General features: G+C 41.2%; 2 protein-coding genes across 8 annotated transcripts in view; both read left to right on the forward strand.

Moving 5' to 3' along the window:
• The window catches only part of PHKA1 (phosphorylase kinase regulatory subunit alpha 1), a 139,718-nt gene extending 129,408 nt beyond the window's left edge, over positions 1-10,310 (forward strand). The window contains 4 exon segments of the mRNA XM_047716007.1: positions 1,973-2,143; positions 4,273-4,326; positions 6,209-6,409; positions 7,623-10,310. Coding sequence (XP_047571963.1) covers positions 1,973-2,143; positions 4,273-4,326; positions 6,209-6,409; positions 7,623-7,796 — 600 coding nt within the window. The 3' untranslated portion in view covers positions 7,797-10,310.
• A 4,638-nt stretch (positions 10,311-14,948) lies between these two features.
• Positions 14,949-21,056, forward strand: part of HDAC8 (histone deacetylase 8) — a 220,539-nt gene continuing 214,431 nt past the window's right edge. For 2 of the 7 annotated variants that reach the window (XM_047716012.1, XM_047716013.1), the window contains exons 1-5: positions 14,958-15,457; positions 15,964-16,016; positions 16,602-16,631; positions 18,826-18,956; positions 20,524-20,665. In XM_047716012.1, the coding sequence (XP_047571968.1) occupies positions 15,233-15,457; positions 15,964-16,016; positions 16,602-16,631; positions 18,826-18,956; positions 20,524-20,665 (581 nt within the window). In that variant the 5' untranslated portion in view covers positions 14,958-15,232. Of the gene's footprint in view, positions 15,458-15,963; positions 16,017-16,601; positions 16,632-18,825; positions 18,957-20,523; positions 20,670-21,056 lie in introns of those variants that run through there. The other 5 variants (XM_047716009.1, XM_047716010.1, XM_047716008.1 and 2 more) reach the window with 5 other exon arrangements.

The raw sequence follows: 21,056 nt of genomic DNA on the forward strand, positions 1-21,056 counted from the left end.
CAGCAACCCCTGGGAACTTCTTAAAAATGTAAAACCTTGATCCCTACCCTAGGCCTACTGAATTAGAAAGGCTTGGGTGAGGCCTAGCAATCTGTGTTTTAATAAACTTTCTAGGTGATTCTGATGCACTTTTAAGTCTGAAAACCACTGGATTGGCTATTGTTCTGATTATTAATTTATTTAGTAAATATTAATTGAGTGCCAGTTTTGTGCCAGGCACTGGAAATACAATAGAGAACAAAACATATTTGGTCCTTGCACTCATGAAGGTTACATTTTATGTTTTATTTATTTGACAGTCAGAGATCACAAGTAGGCCTAGAGGCAGGCAGAGAGAGAGAGGAAGGGAAGCAGGCTCCCCGCTGAGCAGAGAGCCAAACACGGGGCTCAATCCCAGGACCCTGGGTTCAGGACCTGAGCCGAAGGCAGAGGCTTTAACCCACTGAGCCACCCAGGTGCCCCTGAAGATTACATTTTAGGAAGACTGATCTCCGATTAAATGTCGTTGGTTTAAATCAGTGATTCATAATGTAGTGGACTATGATTTCAGATTTCTTAAACTGAAGAGATTAAGGCAACTCCAACTTTGGTCTTTTTTTTTTTTTTTTAAGATTGTATTAGCTATCATGGGTCCCTTGAATTTCCATATGAATGTTAGGATAAGCTCACCAATTTCTGCAAAGAACCCAGTTGGGATTATGATGGTTGTGTTCAATCTGTAGATAAATTTCAAGAGTATTGCCATCTTAACAATGTTAAGTCTTCTGACCTATGAACGTGGGATTTCTTTCCACTCTGTAATTTCTTTCAACATGTCTTAAAGTTTTCAGAGTATACGTTTTATACTTCTTTCGTTAAATTTATTCCTACGTATTTTATTCTTTCAGATGCTATTTTAAATGAAATTGTTTTCTTAATTTCATTTTCAGATTATTGATTGCTACTATTTAGAAATATGGTTGATTTTATACTGATCTTATATTGTACAATTTTACTGAACTCATTTATTAGTTCTAATTGCTTTTTTGTGAATTCCTTCTATATAAGATCATGTCACCTGCAGATGTAGTTTTACTTCTTCCTTTCCATTCTGGATGACGTTTATTCCTTTTCTTGCTTGCTAGAACCTCTGTTACAATTTTGATCAGAAGTAGCAAGAGTAAAAAACATCTTTTTTTGAGAGAGAGAGAAAGAGAAAACATGGGTGGGGAGAGGGGTGAGGGGCAAAGGGAAGAGGGAGAAAGAGAATCATAAGCACCTCCACTCCCAGCACGAAGACTGATGCAGCACTTGATCTCGCAACCCTGAGATCATGACCTGAGCCAGAATCAAAAGGTGGATGCTTAACCAACCAAACCACCCAGGCATCCCTACTTCTTTTTTAATACAAATATTTATAACATAAATTTCTCTTTAAGCACTGTTTTAGCATCCCTTAAGTTTTACTATGCTGTGTTTTCATTTATCTCAGAGTATTTTCTAATTTTCCTTGTGATTTCTTTCTTAAACCACCAGTTACTTAGGGGTATATTATCTGATTTCCACATATTTGTAGATTTCCTAAATTTCCTTCTGTTACTGATTTCTAATTTAATTTCCCTGTAGTCAGAGGACATGCTTGGTCTGATTTCAATTCTTTTAATTTGATTGAAGCTTGTGTTGAAAGCAGCAGACAAAGGCATAGACCAGCTAGAAGTTTAACAGAGATAACCAAGGATAGAGATAGCTAAGAACCTCCTAGATGATCAATATTTCTATGGCTCCTTTTAAGTATCACTAGATTGCTTTCTTAAAAGATTGTATCTGTTTACATTGTTGCTAGCTACTCTTAAGTCTACTGGCTTCACTGTAACCTCTTTATCTTGGATGTTACACTTAGTATGTGATTTCTAATTCTACAGTGTGTTTATTATTCTGTCGAGGAACAGAGATGACTTTTTCTTCACGTTCTTTCCTCTCCTTTTCTCCCAAGTCACCTGGAACACCTATGGCTTCAAGTAGTGGGTCTTTTCCTAGTGCATTTGGTCAACAGACATCTAAAGATAATCGTCAAGGTCAGTGGCAACGTCGAAGAAGGCTAGATGGAGCACTGAACAGAGTGCCAGTTGGATTTTATCAAAAAGTATGGAAAGTTTTACAGAAGGTGAGCATAACACATTGTAGACATCTCTTTATTTTCCCCCTTGATATCCTCAGGCCCCTTGGTTGGGATATGACATGACTGTGACATCACCACAATTATATAAATGTCATATGCTCTTATGGACAAAACATAGAAGAAGACCTCATCAGCAAAGTTATTTGGGGTTTTTTTGTATTATTTATGATTCAGTCTCTTTCTATTATTGTTGTTATAGTCTTGTTTATAAATTAGATTTCAAAAATCATGGCTTCTCTGCTGTTGGCCATAGTTGAACATTGTCGGACATTGTGATACATTTGCTGCTTATCAAATTTGGCCGCAAAGAGCCCACTTTCTTTGTAGCTACTGTAGAGTGGAAATGTTTTTTGTAGCAATGTGCTGACACTATTGTGAAATGACTGTGGTATCTGAGGAGTTAGTGTAAGAATCTATTATATTTTTTTCTTGGATGAAAACCACCAAATAAATCCAAAATCCTAGTGATGCTAATGGCCCAAAGACTCTGTTGGCATGGCCAATTTTTGTTTTTGTTTCAAAGGCTTAGCTTGACAAAGACCGTTAAGGGGACCTCACACCATTATGATTGTGACAACTTTAGAGGGCCAGGAAGTCCACTGTACTCGTTCATGGGTCTCACTTATAGTTTCTTAGGTGCCACTTTCTGCCCCATTACCCTTGACAAGGACCTGAAGAAAATTTCATCCAGGACTTCAAAACCTTTAGTTACATTTCTCCCCTTAGTATACTGATATTCATTCTTCTAAGGACAGAAACAGGTGATCTTTGGGAAAGGTGAAAGTTGATTCTTCAGACTACCAGCTCTGTAATCTTCTTTTCGAAGAGTACTTAAAACTTGCTTTCCTCTCTCTAACCTCTACAGACAGGTATTTTATCTGTACAGTTATGCCTGCGCTATGGCAATTCTGTTTCACAGACATGTAGTAAGTGCTGTTCTACCCCAGATACATGGAAGGTATGTGTTTTTGTCATCAGGGAGTTTAATCCATAGTTACCTTCTTAAATAGCAGGTATAATACAAAGCTAAGATGTGTTATGATAAAGGTGCAAAACTTTAAGGCCTTGAGACTACAAGAAAAGGAACATTTAAATGACTAGGAAGATTGACTATTTTGTGGCAGAATCAAACCCTGGACTTGGAACCCTCATGTAAGAGGAAAAACAGATGCCCTCTGCTTTGTCATTCCACTCCTTTTAGAGGATGAATGTAACATAATTACTTTGCACATATGCTTGCAGGCTGGTAATTCTCTGTACAAAGACTGTTATTTGGCATATGAAACATGGGATGGAAGTATCTGGTACCAGAGTCAGTAAACCTATGGGATTGGAATCTTTGTGGCTTACTATATACTGTTTTGATTTACGTAACATCTAAAATGGCAAGTCATTAATTCCCATTGCTTTTTAATAAATGAGTTGATGGTGTGAAAGAAGATAAAATGTCATTCATTTATGTAGTATTCTTAAGCATTTGTTGTGCACTAGGTAGAGTCCTAGGTGTTAACAGCGATAGAGCAAAGAACAAAATAGACAACAATCTCTGCCCTTATGGAGCTTGCATTCCCCCAGGGAGAGACAAACAATAAAGAATAAACATAATAAATAAGTAAATTATCTAGAATGTTAAAAGATGACAAGTACTATGGGAAAAAGTACAGCGAGATGAGGGCATCATCAACAGTGCCGATGGGGCATGCTTCACTAGAAAATGCGGTAACTATACATGTCTGCAAGTACAGGTTTTGAGATTTCTTCAGCCTAAAAATCTTTCTGAAAGCCAATTAGTAATGCGTCTGGGGCCTAGCACGAGACCTCTCAGATAGTCTCTGAATCTTTGAGCCTAGTCTCTCCCAGAAGGTAGACCTTCTCTATCTTTCTCACTCCTTTAAATAGAGGGTTAACCCTGCATGTCTTGTAGTCCACCCGTGCTTCTTGCCACACAGTAATTACAACCCCTTGGCAAGGACACTTGGGCTGCAGGGCCTTTCACTGGCCTGGGATTACTCAGCATCTACCCAATGGAGCACACTTAGAAATACTAAGTGTCTCCTTACAGGCCCCAGTTGTCAGTATATCCTTGGTGACAACATGTTTTTGCTGTCTTGCAGTGTCACGGACTCTCTGTGGAAGGTTTTGTGCTTCCTTCTTCAACCACTAGAGAGGTGAGATTTTGTGTCTTTCACATTTATGTGACTGATTGTATAGCTAAAGTATTTCAGGGATCATTTTTCAAAATAATTGTTCTATGACTCCAAATCAACTAAATGTGGAGTGCATTGGAAGAAAGGAGAGAATGTTTTTTGAAAACAGAATGGGAATATGAGAGAGTAATTACATATTTTATGAATTATATAAGGACAGCCTCATTTAGTGGTTGACTAAATTAGGCTGGTTTGTGTGAGTGTGGCCGGAGTCAGAGAGGACAGACAAGATAGAGATCTAAGAATGGATGACCTCTCATGTTCCCATCCTTCTCATCCCCATCTTTCTTTACTAGGGTTCCTGTAGACTTTTAGATGATGAACTAGTGGTCCTCAGCTCAAACTGTATGCCACAGCAACCTGAGCGCCCACCTCGAATTTAGCAGATTAAAATTTCCAGGGATGGGGCCTGAGCATCAGTACTTAAAAAAAAATCCTTAGAATGAGCCTAATATGTAACTATGGTTGGAAACATTGCCATGAACTACACACATATGTTATCAGGTGCCTTTATATTTTCCTTCTGGCCCAATCACATAGAAATGATAAAAATAGCCTTTATACACAAAGGAACTAGAATTAGCAAATTAGGAATAGTAAGATTGGATAGTGGAAAATTATCAAAAACACTGGCGTTGTTGTAGATAATGGCTGGAGGGGCCAGGGGAGAAAGCTAATGCTATGCTTCAGGGTTTCCCTCTTACCTAGAGGCCTCTTCTCTAATAAAGAACACTATGTCCTCTATTTGTCCTTTATCTGCTTTTAAGCAAGATTGAAATATTAGTGTAATTAATAACAATACATACCTGAATGGTACCTTTACGAGTCTTCAAAGTACCTTCACATGCTCTTTACTTTGATCTTCAACACAGGTATATGAGACAGCCCAAAGAAGGGATTGTAATTCCCAATTTATAGAAAAGGAAATAAATTAAGGGAAACAAATTGCTCAAGACCATAAAACTAGTAACTGACAAAGACAGGACTTGAACCTTGGCCTTTAAAGCCCAAATCTCTGGGCTGCCTGGGTGGCTCAGTCATTGAGCGTCTACCTTAGGCTCAGGTCATGATCTTGGGGTCCTGGGATCGAGCCCCACATCGGGCTCCCTGCTCAGCAGGAAGCCTGCTTCTCCCTCTCCCACCCCCCCTGCTTGTATTCCCTCTCTCACTGTCTCTCTCTGTGTGTCAAATAAATAAATAAGATCTTTTAAAAAACAAAAATAAAGTCCAAATCTCCAGTGCCACCATATACTCAATACAGTTTTACCCAAACTTATTCCTCAATCCTGTTCACCCTAAAGTAACTTTTTTATTCCTTCCTGCCTGCCCATTTTAATCTAACAGTATATAAATGTTCTACATAATTCTAGTCATCATGTAAATACAACTTTAAGTTCCACTTAGATTTTTCTTTTATGCACAGTTGTCATATTTACTCTCTTAAATGACTCTATAAAAACTCATGAAGTTGCTGTCCCATGATGTGCCATTATTTACACAACCATTCCTGTGTTTAGATTACTTTTGGTTTTACACTTGTGACTAATGCTGCTATAAACACTCTTGCACATGGGGCTATTTTTTTCCTCTCTTGAATTATTAACTTAGGACGAAGGCTCTGAAATGGGACTGTGGGTTAGAGGGCACTGACACTTTTATGACTCTTGTTACTCATTGCCATATTGCCTTCCAAAAAGATTGAACCAATTTACTCACTCAGGTACTTTGAAGGAGACTGAGCAGTGCTCTTGGCTACACTGTTTTTACTGCCTTTCAGAATAGGCAATTGATGCCTCCGGGATGATGGGCTCTTAGGAACTGATTCTATTTTTCTCTATCACAGATGACTCCAGGCGAGATTAAATTCTCTGTTCATGTGGAGTCGGTCTTGAATCGTGTACCTCAGCCCGAGTACCGCCAGCTTCTGGTTGAAGCCATCCTTGTCCTCACCATGATGGCAGATATTGAAATTCATAGCATAGGAAGCATCATTGCCGTGGAAAAAATAGTACATATTGCTAATGACTTGTTCCTTCAAGAACAGGTAGGCAAGCGGCAACAACCCTGTTGTTTCCTCACAGGGGAATGTCTGACACTAACCTGACTGCAGAGTACTTCATGAAGCCAAGGTCACTCTCTTGCACTCTCTTTCTCATAGCTCTCTTCTGGGCCCCCTTTGTAGTGAGTGGCTCTGAGCTCTGATGGCTAAAGAAGTAGGTGGTGGGAGGACCTCTGTCTTTCACCAAGTGTTTTGCTATTGTATTAGATGGTAAAGTTGCCTGGAACTCATGAGGCTTTTATGCTTTTCATCATATTTCATTCTTATCAATTGTCTTTCTGTAGCAAGAAGGACTTAGTAAGAGACTGTGGGATAGCATATCCTTTTTTGGACTATTAGGGAAAAGAGAAGGTTTGATTTTTGCCCTGGGTTGGTTTTGTTTTTGCATTCGCTACTTACCTATAGGACAATATTAAAATGAAACTTTTAATTCTACATTTAAAATCTTTCTCAATAGATCTTCTTCCAGGAAATTAACCCCATTTAAGAAATCCAAACTTTTTATTGAAAGCTTTCCAAATGTTTCCTAGTTGAAGAGTAGGAATACTAAGGTGAAGGCCATGCACTGTTGTCAATAGGAAAATCTCCAAAATGCGTTAATAGGTGTTTCATTCTATTCGGCACTGTGGGGGAATACAAAAGAAATCAAAATTATTTTTATTTTCCAGGACAGTCCTAATTTTAAATATTCTGGATTGCTTTTAGTCCACATATCCAAAAAAAAAAAAAATGTGATCCCTTTTAGGCATAAACTCTAGCTTGGAAAGCTTACAGTCTATTTGAATTATGTTGACTTGGAAAGAAATCAGGATCAAATGCAAGATAAAATAATATGGGTTGAAATCAGTGGTACTAGAAAGATTCAGACCAAAGTCCTTCTGAGGTGATTTGTCGTTATTAATATTTGACACTTAACAGACACAACTCATTTAATTAACTGTTATCTTTAATTTTCAAGAATTCTAAGCAATCAATACAAATAGTGCTATAGGATTGGGGGACCTAGTGAAAATGCATGTACAGAAATTCATATTCAACATATTGTGACGAACTCTGATCCCTTCCCACCTAAACAGCCTAAGACCCAACTAGTTGGCAATGGGGAAGAGGCTCTGAGTTATCCTAATCTGGACTTTAATCAGTAGGATTAGTAATCTTGCCTTTCCCCTGTGTTCTCCCACCCTTAAAAACCAAACAGAAAACCCTCGGTGCAGATGACACCATGTTGGCCAAGGATCCTGCGTCTGGCATCTGTACTCTTCTGTATGACAGTGCACCCAGTGGCAGGTTTGGCACCATGACCTACCTCTCCAAGGCAGCTGCCACCTACGTGCAGGAGTTCCTGCCCCACAGCATCTGCGCCATGCAGTGAGGCCTTTGGGCCCTTGCTGCTGGGAGCCTTTTGACAGCTGGTTCCTGCCTCCATTGATCGTGCATGAGACTGAAGCATGTTGGCCTGATCACTCCTCCCCTGCCCTTTTCCATTCCATCCCACCCAAGAAGAGCGGAAAGTTCCGATAAACTAATTGCTTTAGAAGTGAACCATAGCCTGGGGGAATACACTGCCCCCCGGCTGTCCGTCCTAGGCCTTAATTCTTTCACAGTTCCTGAGAGTTTGCATGTGTTTTTATTCTCTAGATCTGTTACAGACGTAGTTTTCTAACTACTGTTTGGAGAGCAGGTATCAATAATAATTTACTGCTGAAGTTTGGTTTTTCTCATGTGTAGTTTTATTGTGTGAATGAGTGGGGGGCTGCTTTGGGACATTCTTCCAAGTGGGTAAACCCTGAATTGTTAGATTTTTATACTGCCATAACTTGGAAATACCTATTCTAAGTTCCTTTTTGGGGGAAAAGAGAGTACCAGATCATTGTTTCCTTCTTTACTCACATGTTGCCTCCCACAGAGTGGTGAACTCCTTTCTGTGTAGAATTATCCTCCCTGTTTTTGTCTTCTCTGTATCTGCATACATAATTGCTACTCTCCCTTTGGGGAAATATCAAAAAATGCGAGTGCAGCATCTATATTTAAGAATTTCTGTATTAATAACCGAAGTCACATCATGTGAAGATTACTGGTACTCAGAGATGTATTTGTAGCAGAAAATGCAGAATAACCTGGGAGCCAGGAGCCCAGTTCCCAAAAGGAAAGAAGAAGAGAAGATGCCTCTGTGGCATCTTATACCAGGGCAGTAGAGAAGGAATCAGAAGTAGGTTATTGCCCTGAAGAGAGCCTTGTGCTCCAATCTTTGTCTATGAAGAGTGGGCCGACACACAGCATGCACGGCAATTGAAGTCTCTGTCTTTGGCACACTGGAACCCAGCAGTCCAGTCTACAGCTGCCTTATCAAGCAGTCTTTCCTTGGTGGTCCTTACCTGTGTCTCTGTCTCACTTGCCTACTCACTTTCTCCAGCATCCAGCCCTAGACCCGCCAGCAACTCCCTGCCTTCCCATCTGTTCTGAAATTCCTCACTTGCATTTTCACTCACTGATTCTAGTTAGTGTTCGTAGCTATGCATATTTTGGTGTCTGTGGGCTTCTATCTGTTTCTTGTAAATGCTTATATTTGGGTGCATGTCTAAGCATACATGGCACTTTTTCTAAATGTAAGTAGTTTCGATGTGTCTGTATTATATCTCTCTGTATCTACACTGGACAGACTATGTAAATATGTGTTTGTTACGTGGATGGGTGGTGACCATGGCCTCCAGGCTTACGTACCCAGGGTAATGGAGGGATCCTTAAGTCATTTTCCCTAGTCCCATATTAAAGTAGCCTTGTTTGAAGAATGCTTCTCCTAACTTTCCGCCTTAGTTCAGGCTGCTGTAACAAAAGACAGTAGACTGGGTAGCTTAGACCACAACCACTCATTTTTCCAAGTCTCTGGAGGCTGAGGGGTCCAAGGTGGAGGCACCAGCAGATTCAGCACCTGGTGAGGACCATCTTCCTGTATTGCAAATGGCCACCTTCCTGCAGTCTTCACATGGCAGAGAAAGGGGTGGGCAGGGCAGGTACTCTCATCTCTTCTGCTTCTCAATAAGGGCACTACTTTTGTCATGGGAACTCCTCCCTCATGACTTCATCTAATCCTGATTACCTTCGAAAAGCCCCCACCTCTAAGTACCATCACACCAGGGATAAGACTTCAAGGTATGAATATCAGAGGGAGATACATACTCAGTCCATAGCACTCTCCTTCCCCTTATTTGTGTATAAAAACTCTACTTAAATTCCCTGTTTGCACTCAAGTAACTGCCTACTTCAATCCTTTCCTTCCTCTCAGAGTTTTCAGATTTTTCTCCAAGAATGGGGAGGGGGACACGGAGCTCTTTAAACAATTCTTACTGAACCAGTGACAATCTTTTGAGTACATGAATAAGTGAGCATAGGAAATAGGGTGAGAGAAAATAGATAGTGGAAATGAGAGAGGATGGCTGACCTCTTTAGTAGGTCTCTTAGAGCAAATGGAAATACACAGTACATAGCTCTCGGATCACGTGATTTTCTGATCGCTGATAAAGAGAATTTACAACCTGTTCTGAAACTGTTGGTCTTTTCACTGGCTGCAAGTGTGCACAAACCACAGGAAGTACGTCTGGAGTGGCACCAGGTGAAAACCACCCCTCTCTCCCCTGCAAGGCTAAGTTGCCTGAACTAACCCTGATGGCTGCCATCCCCTGGGGTTTACTAAGTTGTCCATCACTATGCTCTCCATACAGTGCTACTTCACACTGAAAGCAACTTTTTGGAAAACTCTATTTGTGTTTTCTTCATTTTAAGCATGTGGTACTAAAAGACACCTTGGACCTTTTTTTAAAAAGCTCTTATGTTTTGAAAATAGAATTAAAAATTGCAATGTCCAATTAAATCACATCTGATGCCAGTATGCCAAACTTTATGTGTTTTTTTGTGATTGGAGTTTCTTTGGTGGCTCTCTTTTACATACTCTGTTTAATTGTACAGTACAGTCAAAACTCACTAATTGGGTCAAAGTGGAATAATATTAACACAGAAATCCTATATTATACATTATATAACATGTTAGATAATATATGTAAAGAAATGCACTTTTATCTTTCAAACACATACCCACTCAAAACTAGGCTCACTAAATTAAAATGGGCTTAGTGACATCTTTAGGGGACCTGTTCTTTTTTTTTCCAAGTTTTTATTTAAATTAGTTACCTTACAGTGCTGTATTGGTTTCAGGAGTAGATTCTAGTGATTCATCACTACATATAACACCCAGAGCTCATCATAATGATAGGGGACCTGTTCTGATGAAAGAATAAGACTGATTTTTACTCAGAATTACAACTGTGTGCAAATGGTGCTTCTGTACCACTGGAGGGTACTTAAAGGTAATTTGGTCTCCTAAGTATTATAAATACTTGGCAGAATCTTCTTTATACTACCTATTAACCTTTGTGTAACAAGTGAGGGTTTATTCAGTAAGAATGAACCAGTCTCCAGTCCCATCCTGGTTAATTAGGTTTTACTACACTGTGGGAATTTTGTGCAACTGGTGGTGGTGGTGCAAAAGTTGTTCTTAGCCACAGCTCACAAAAACCTCTACTATCCCCCATTGCACTTCCCAATTAGTGTAGGTACCTAGTACCTACACTAATGCAGTGGAGATAAATACAGTGTTGTCCACATTTAGTCTTCATTTCCTATTAAACCTGAGTGACCTTAGGGCTTGGTTTGCCCAGGACAGGCTCCATTTATGCCTGTTGTCCTGGCATAATTATTAATAGCACTCTTTGTCACTCTCAAAAGTGTCCCAGTTTGGATGATATGGTTGCCCTATATTTAGCAGAAGCCTGATTTCTTTTAAGGCTAGGCCTCAAAGCCAAGGACCTATTCTCAAACCACAAGCAATACTCTTGCAGTAGTGGTGTGGGGTAAGGAAACAGTGTGGGGAGACTTTCCTCCAAATTAGGGAATACTTGGCATAATATCTCTTGGATGATAACCAATATTTGAGTGCTTACCAAATGCCAGACATTGTTATAAGGCAGCTGGTATGAACCACCTTATTCTATCTTCACAATTACTGTGTGAGATTAGAGAATATTGTCACCCCCATCTTACAGAGGAGGGAACTGAGGTGCTGAGAACTTAAGCAAACTGTTCAAGATCAAACAGCTCGTAAGTGGTACAGCTGGGATTTGAGCCCAAGCAGTCTGACTCTAGAGTTCACATTCTCAACAATGAAACTCTCCAAGGAAAAGACATTAAAACAAGGGTCAGTCTGTTAAGTACAGTTGAGGCATCGGTGGGCAGATTGTATGGACAGAAATGAACAAAGAAGGTAGCCAGAGGAGTAGTGCCTTTGTAATGTGTTTTCTTCGCCTTCTGCCTATTTCTGCCAGCAAGTGAAAACAGGAGAGATCACTAAAAGAAGTGGCACAGCCCAACCTGACCTTGCTGGTTCAAAAACTAGCTTTAGCAATAATGGTTGAAGAGAGTTAGTCAAGGAATTTACCCAGGGTCACCACAACAGTAAACTTTGGAGCCAAAATTCAACCTCCTTCCTTTGAACTTAAAGTCTTCCAACTGCAAATCCAGTGCTTTGAGAAGGGTTTTCTTCCCAATTTAAGGACCATCTGGGGCTTAAGCATGTGGTAAATTGAGATTAGGGACCTGCGGCATGGATTGTGCTCCATCTTAATATAAACAAGGGTCCAGCCACCCTGTCATCCTGCGAGATTTGCTGCAAGAATATGCAGCCAATTTGAGAGCCCCATTGCAACAATTTATCTTTCTCTGTACTTGAATCATCTTGCCACATTGTATGCCAAATGAGGAGACTGTTTCCAGTTCAGAAGTGCGTTGAAGTATTCAGCTACCTGCTGCTGGATCTGAAAGAACACATAGAACAATCCATTTTCATGTCCTCTTTTTTTTGGTCTAGATTTTAGGGTGTCAGTTGGCCATCCTGTATCCTGCCCTCTTCCTCTCACTGCCTGTCCATGAAGACCCAGGGCAAATCTCATTTCTTGTTTATATTGCCAACCTGTCATGATCTCACCTTGCAGTGAACTCTTACAGCCCCACAGACTCCTTCCCCTCTGTCTGTAAACATATGCATTTCTCTTGTCCTAAAAACAATCATTCATGATTCTACATCCCCTGATATACTAACTCCTTCCTTCCACAATTAAATTTCTTCAAAGAGGAAGCTACACTTGACACTAATCCTTAACCCCTTGCAGTCTGGCTTCCTCCCCTGCCTTGTGTTTGGTGGAGTTTTTTGGTTTGGTTTCGTGAGTTTTTTTTTTTGTTTGGTTTGGCTTTTGGGGTTTTTTGTGTTTTGTTTTGTTTGGAGAACATCAGTGAGCTCCTAATGGCAATGACGTTTTTACTACCTCTCCCTTCTTATAACCCACATCATCCCTCGATTTCTGTGAAACTGTACTACACTTGTTCTCAACCAACTATTTCTTTTTTGTCTCCTTTCTGGCATCTTTTTCTCCTCCTAACTTCCACAAACAGGCACTCCCAAAAGTTACATTCTTCTTCCTGGCTCAAAAGATTGTCATCACGAGGTAGGGGAGGCTTTAAAAAGTGACAAGATCTGATTGACTTTTTTTTCCCCAAGTTCATTCTGGTGGCTGCAAAAAGACTGGATTGTAGTTCTGCAAGAGTACAAGTAGAAACCTGTTAGATACTGCAGAAAGTCCATGTGAGAGATGACAATCCAGGATGGGGGGTGGGGGGGAGCGGGTAGTTGCTTCTCTGTTCCTGTGGCCCATACCCTAGTTTGAACCATCCATTACTTTTTATGTGGACCACTGGAACACTCTGACTGCCTCTAGCCTTTCAAAAACTAATCTTTCCTACCTGCCACTGCTGTAGAAATCTTTTTTTTTTTTAAGGTTTCTGTTTAAATGTCTCCTCATTTTCCACAGAATGAAGTCTATTCTCTTTAGTCCGGCATTCAAAACACTTCATGATCCATTCCCTTCACTCGACTAGAAATGGTCTCCTTGTTGTTTTTGCTTATGCGTGTGTGGTTTCTAGTCAGTGTGTCCTACCCTGGCTCTCATCCCCACCAAGTAAAATCCTATCCACGCACTAAGACCATCTCAAATGCCACTGAGTAGGAATCCTAGTTGCCATTTATTAAATACTCAATGTTTATTTGTTAAATAATCTAAGCATCCTATATTCATTATCTGACTCTGCTGCATTGCATACAGTTCCTTGTGTATTTCTCTCTTCTCTACAAGAATGCATATTCCCTGAGAGCAGAGATCAGATTGTAATTCATCTTGAGAATTGAATCCTTAGCTGTAGTGTACATTTAGCTGATGCAGATAAATGTTTGATGAATGACTGAATGATCACAGAACTTTGAACTAGTTGCTATGGGAATATATAAAAGAAGCATAAGTTAAAGAACACATCACAGGGGGGAGAATATTTCCAGAATGCTAAGTATTCAGGGAATACTAAATAGAGGGTTGAGCAAAGTTAAATTTAACACAAAGTCATCCTGGAGGAATGAAGTTTACATAGTAAAGGGAATGTTCAAAGGCTTCAGTGTCAGGCAGACCTGGTTTTGAATTCCTGCTTTTCTGCTTAGTGTGTGATGTTGAACAATTATTTTTTCTCTCTAAACTGCCTCTGTAAAATGGGCATATTACAACATCCTTCATAGGATTTCATCTTTTGCAAAATGAAATGAGATAAAATATCCAAGTGCATATCACAATGCTTTATAAGTGTTTAAAGAGTCAAAAAAAGCAAGCTAGATTTTAAAGGAGGTAAGGATATTGGATTGTCTGAGGGGTGTTCCTAGGTCACTTCAGGTTAATGTGAGAGGTGGAGGCTTGAGCATTGGCCAGCTTGCATCATATCATAGGGGCTGCCAGGAATGCAGAAATACTGATGATAATTCTAGAACTGCTTCAGGATATTGTTAATGTAGACCCTCACACTAAACCTAAAATATGTAAGTAACCCTTGTATAGTTAAAGAAGCAAAAGGAGGGAGGGAAGGGGAGCTGCAGTTCCCAAACGTCAGTGAAAGTATCTGCTTACCCCCTTGCTCCACATGAATTTTCAAAGAGTAATTTGACATCATTACTTGATTGAAATCTACAAAGCAATTTCCAGAGTACTGGCCAGCCTCTTAGGAAAGTGCTCTAGGCTTTGCCAGAGTAAATTATTGATATTGTTAACTCCTACATGGACATGGATTAATGATGAAAAGGAATACACTAAAGTTGTGGTACAGAATTTACTGTGCAAACTTTCCCAACCCTTTGCGCCATTAATTAGTCCCCCCCCCCACCACACACACCCAAAAGCCTGTCTAATGTAGCTCGGTGATATTGGGCTCCTGGTGGTCAAACTGTGTCGTTTTTAAATATTTATATGGTTGTATTTGCAGATTGAAACGATGCGTAAAGAGTTGAGCCTGCTTTTTTTTTTTTTTTTTTTTTTTTTTTTTCTTTTTTTAAGCGCTAACACACATTCGCGGCTATTTTAGTAATTAGCCCCGGCTCTTCCGCTACCCGAACCCCTCGAAACTACATCTCCCAGCATGCTCTAAAGCTGGTCTGACCTCATCTCAAATGGCCCCGTAGGGCAACAAGGATGGTTAGTTTTGACCGTGCTTATTTGTGCCATAAAATATTGATCTTAATTGGCTGCTATTTGGGCTTTTATATTTGCCGGCCCCCCGTTTTTGAGCCGTGGTCACTAAATGAAGAGGTTCTGGCCTGGGAAGGCCCATGCATTCCTTCAATTGGATGGGGAGCTGGGACAGTGTCTCTGGCGACAGCGCGAATAGGAGGGAATGTTGACCAGGGAGCACCGCTGCGGCCGTTCAGAGGAGCAGGAACCGGAGCCCGGGTTGAGTCCGAAAAAAGCCGGATCCAGACGGCGGCTCCGGAACGGCTGCAACTGGAAGATGGAGGAGCCGGAGGAACCGGCAGACAGTGGGCAGTCGCTGCCTCCAGTTTACATCTACAGTCCCGAGTATGTCAGCATGTGCGACTCCCTGGCCAAAGTCCCCAAACGGGTAAGAGAGGTGGGGGGAAAAGACCGTGGGCTTTTGGGGTGGGGGTGGGGGCCTTTGGACCCGAGGCATTAGGAAGGGGTTTAGGATTGAGCTGGGGAAAATCAGCAGAAATTTGGGCAGCTGCACCAGGTGATGGGGGAAGTGTTCCCTTGTAGTTTCTGAGAGCGCAGCATTTATCTGCGGGGCGTCCAATGCATCGGTTGAGGTAGGAGTGCGGGGGAGGGGATGGCACTGAGGGGTTGGTGTCTCTACTACAAGGGATCCCTGAAGTGGGGAAGACGCTGCAGGAGAGAAATGTTCCCCTACCCCCGTAAGGCCCGGTAGCTTTCGCCTTAGCAATTGTCTAAAGTGCATTGTAACTGTTAAGTAAAAAGAGGGGCGTTAAAAGTTAGTTTCTTTGTTCAGGATGATGAAGTCGATGGTATTTCTCTGAATTAAACATTTAAGAGACTTGTATTCTGCCTTTTTTTCTTGCTTTTTTTTTTCTTTTTTGTTGATGTTTTTAGGCCAGCATGGTACATTCTTTGATTGAAGCATATGCACTGCATAAGCAAATGAGGTAAGTTGTCTTTCATGAACAGAGCCCTGAACCTAAGTGTTCTAGCCTTAATGTCCTACTTCACAGTGGAGCAAATTAGGAGAATAGTCTTTTTTTTTTTTTTTTTCAATTTTTTTGTAATCAGTGTTTGTAATCTATCTGTAACCTAGTGAAACTTCTTGAAGAATTAAGACCTGAAGAAAAATGCCTGAGGTAGTTAAGATCCATTAGAAATAAGACTTTGTTGCTGGAAGGGAGAGTATTTTAGGGATAGGTGCTCTGTGGAGATTTTGAGGAGAGTACATTAGGACACTAAAACCCATCTGATGAAGGGGGGGAATAAATGTTTGGCTAGGAGGTGTTCTGGGGTTTGTGTGTATTTGTTTCCAAGCCAGATGTGAGGGTGTGTGTTCAACTTCAGACTTTTAGACACCCCATCACCACCACCAAACTATTAGCAGTAAGCCTGGAGACAAATCAAGACTAAAGCGAAACTGCAACCAGACCAGAACTCAGCTAAGAGTTCTGAGTTAAGTGCTTCTTTTAAAAAAAAATGAGCTTGCTGTTAATCTTTATAAGAGTAAATATTATAACCCTGTCTTGTAGGATTATTTGTGACATTGTCTGGCCAAATAGGTGAGTGTCTGCACGGGCTTGTGTGGTATGCTTCATTTATCTCCCAGAAGTTTGTGTAATAGGCTTTCAAATTTTATTCTTATTATTAACAAAATCATTTATGGAGTACTGTATTTTTTTAACCCATATGTGTGTTAGACATAAGAACTACATGCCTTCCATTTATTTAACTTTTCTTTTAAAAAATATTTTATTTGTTTATTTACTTGCGAGAGAGAGAGAGAGAAAGAGCACAAACAGGGGGAAGAGGCAGGCAGAGAGAGAGGGAGAAGCAGACTCTCCCCTGAGCAAGGAGCCCAATGTGGGACTCGATCCCAGGACCCTGGGATCATGACCTGAGCCAAAGCAGACATTTAACCGACTGAGCCACTCAGGCATCCCACAGTTATTTAACTTTTCAAAAGTTACTTTAAGACAAACAAATCAGTGCAAAGCAAAACTGTCCCATTCCCTTGCTATTAAGCAGAGAGGCTTTCCATATTTGTTAAACAAGAGGAAGGATGCCAGAAAAGATACCTATTAGGGCTGGGAAACATGGTCCAAGAAATTGTAGCATTTATATTTTAATGTGCAGATTTGTCACCTCTGAGGATGTAGGCATATTTTCTTGAAGGAGAAGCAGGAATCCTTGGCTCTTGACCCTATACATGATTTTTTCGAGACTGAGCTACAGGATTTTTCTGACCTGCTTTGTGATACTAGTAGCCTCTATGATCATATTAATTCATGAAAAACTCATGGCTAAGTTCCCATTCATCAAACATAAAAAACCACCACACTGCTACCTCCCTGTGACTTAGGTCATTGCTCTTCCAACTTGAATGTACCTATGAATCACCTTGTTAAATACTGATTCAGGAAATCGGCGGTGGGGTGGGGGGGCTGAAGTTCTGCATATCTAATTAGCTTCTAGGTGTTGTTGCTGCTGCTGGTCCATAAACTACCCTTTGAGTGGCAATGGCAGAGTCAGGGAGAGAAAATGGGGAGTAGGCAGCTAGAGGTTAGACGTGATAAGTCCTGCTGTAAGCTTAGTCACCCTGTATTCTTTCAGTCACTTCTTTTCTTTTAAAGATTTTTTCATTTATTTGAGAGAAAAGGAGAGAGAGTGGTGGGAGGGGCAGAGGGAAAGAGAGAATCTCAAACAGACTCTGGAGCCATTGAGCACAGAGCCTGACCCAGGGCTTCATCTCACGACCCTGAGATCATGACCTGAGCCCAAACCAAGAGTTAGATGTTCAGCTGCCACCCAGGTGCCCCTCTTTCGGTCACTTCTATTTGTCACTTGGCGTGAGGAGTTGATTGAGAGCTTCTGAGTGAAGCCCAGTTCCAACCAGTTTGCCCCTTCTCTTTTTCCTCTCAGAGGTAGATGTGGCACACCAAGTAGAGAAACTTTTATGTTTTGAGTTGCCACATTTTATCTTTTAATAATAATGATAGTTATCCATAAAGCATTTTCATGTTATCATTTAATCTTCACATATGTCCCATTAGATCTCCCTACTTTATAGATGAGAAGCTGTTAAGTACGGAGTTAAAAAGAGGTGCCCAGTTCTCTGGCTCCAAATTCAAAATTCATGAAAATACAGTTGCCTATTAAAGTTAAAATATAGAGTTAAGTCTTGATTTTGGCTCAGGTCATAATCTTAGGGTTGTGAGATCAAGCCCCATGTCGGGCTCCATACTGGGCCTGGAGCCTGCTTAAGATTCTCTCTCTCCCTCTCCCTCTGTCCCTACCCCCTGCCTCTCCGCTTTCTCCCTCCCTCTTTAAAAAAATAAGTAAAAAAATAATAAAGTAAAAATATAGCTGAAAGGATTATATGTACCAATTAGGAACTGACTCAAATGAGAATATCTCCACCTACTAGTTTGTCATGCAAGTTGTAACTTCACAGAGTGAAGTTGGTCCAGTATCTGTTTAACTTGAATATAATTACTCACTTTTTTTTTTTACCTACCTATAAACTCAGGGGGAAGATCTGCCCTCTCACCCCTTATTAATGGAATCATTATATAGATGTGAGGAAGTGACGACTAGATGGTGCAATAGGAGAACAGAAGGTGTTCATTATTTCAGCCCACTGGAACTGGAAGCTGGGAGTTGTATTTTCTGCTCAGACTGCTGGCTCCTGCTTCCAGTTTCTGGCATACTCTGGGTCTGAGTCACTCACCTCTCTTTGTTCTCTGTTATTATTAGGATAGTTAAGCCCAAAGTAGCTTCCATGGAGGAGATGGCCACCTTCCACACTGATGCCTATCTGCAGCATCTCCAGAAGGTCAGCCAAGAAGGAGATGACGATCATCCAGACTCCATAGAATATGGGCTAGGTAAAGTCATTGCCGGGTAATGATGGGAGGTAGATGACCTCCATCTGTAAATTTTAACCACTCATTTTATGATTGCATGATGGTCTTTCATATTTGTTAATTAAGAACTAATGTGTTAACCACCATCTTAATCTCTTAGTTTAGATACACATATCTCACTTACAGAGCAAACCATACGAACTGAGCAAAACTGAATGGTGGGTCAGATGGGGGAAGATCTTTTAGTTGCTGAAGCCCTAATAGTAGTGCCCAGATTGGGTCTGGCTGCATGTATGCTGATGTAACTGTCCCATGACCTTATATTTTAACTTGAGTACATATTTATGTTCCAGCTAAGTTTTCAACCCTGCTTGAGGTTGAACAGTTGTATTTTTTAAAAAAACTGTAGGTGGCCGATAGGCTAGTCTAGAGAAACACCATGGTTTGGTAGAACCCTGGTCTGGGAAATGGGTGAGTCAAGGGACATGGGTCCCAGGCCTGGCTCTGTGTGACCATAGAGAAGACATATCACCTCTTGGGACTCAGTTTCTCCATCTGTAGGATGTGACTAGCTAATCTTGAAGGTTTAGCTTTTCTAGTTCCAACACTTCAAAAAATTCTTTGCCAAACATTGGAGATGTTTATCTCTCATTTGGAAGCTGATGTTAGCACAGAAGCTTTTTGGTAATATATGTTATTTTTGCACCTCAAACTACTACTCCCAGTAGGGTTCTAAACCCAGTTCCAATGTGTGGAGGTGGGGCTTTCCTCCCACACAACCTGCAATGCTCAGGACACTAGCTGGGTGGCCTACAATTCGACTCAATTCTGACACTGTCTACCTGGCAATAGCATCAGGTCCCACAGGTTAAAGGCTCCCTCCCACAAGACTGCTCCGCACTTCACATGCCAGTCACAAGCCCAGCTTGTTACCTGTGCTTCTGACTGACTGGCTATAAATCAGAAGGTCCCCACAAACACCCTCTTTTGGGTTGAATTTGCTAGGGCAGGGCGCAGAACTCAGGGAACCCATTTACTCACTAGACTACTGGTTCATGGTAAAAGGATATAACTCAGAACTGCCAGATGGAAAAGATGCATAGGGCAAGGGATAACCAAAGGTGTGGAGCTTCCATGCACTCTCCAGGCATCACCCTCCCCCCACATCTCCACGCTCACCAAATCAGAACCTCTCCCAGCCAGCCTTTTGCGTTTCTATGGAGGCTTCATTACATGGGCATGACTGATTGAAGCTTTGGCCCATGGGTCATTGAATCTCCAGCCCCTTCCTCTCACAGGAGGAGGTCAGGGGGTAGAACTGGTAATTCCAACCTCCAATCACCTGGTTTGCCCCACTGCTCATCCCCACCCTGATCCTGAAGTGTGATCCACAAGTCACCTCATTAACACAACAGAGACAACTTTACTGCTCTCCTCACTTAGGAAATTCCCACAGTTTGAGGAGCTGGGTGTCAGACATGGGGGATGAAGATCACCTAGGGGTATTTCTTATTATGTAAATCACAGTATCACACCTCTTCTTTCTCCACTTCATCTTGTAACAAGCTCTTCTGATGTTTGCCCAAAGGTTATGACTGCCCAGCCACTGAAGGAATATTTGACTACGCAGCAGCTGTAGGAGGGGCCACTATCACAGCTGCCCAATGCCTGATTGATGGAATGTGCAAAGTAGCAATTAACTGGTCTGGAGGGTGGCATCATGCAAAGAAGTAAGAAAATGACCTTTCTGCTTTCTGCCTCTTTCTTTGAGTCAGTTTCTCAGTTATGTAAACTCTTCTGCTTATTGTCTGGGCATTCACTGAGAGATCTGTGTACAAATATAGCACTTTACGAGGCATTCTGAGGAGATACAAGTGGAGCAGAAGAAGGTGACACAATATAGTGGAAAGCACTCTATTGAAAGTCAGGATACCTGGGCCCCGTGCCTAGTTTTTCTGCAGACTTGGCTAACTGACTTGGAAAGATTAACCTCTCTAGGACTCAGTTTCTTCATCAGGAAAATGGGCAGGGGCGAAGGATCTAACTAGATAGTCTGTACGTTCCTTTCCCAGCTTTTTGGAAATTCCCCTGTCTTCAAGGGACTTATGCTTTAGAGACACT

This window comes from Lutra lutra, chromosome X (genome assembly GCF_902655055.1).
Source record: "Lutra lutra chromosome X, mLutLut1.2, whole genome shotgun sequence".
Taxonomy (NCBI): Eukaryota; Metazoa; Chordata; class Mammalia; order Carnivora; family Mustelidae; genus Lutra; species Lutra lutra.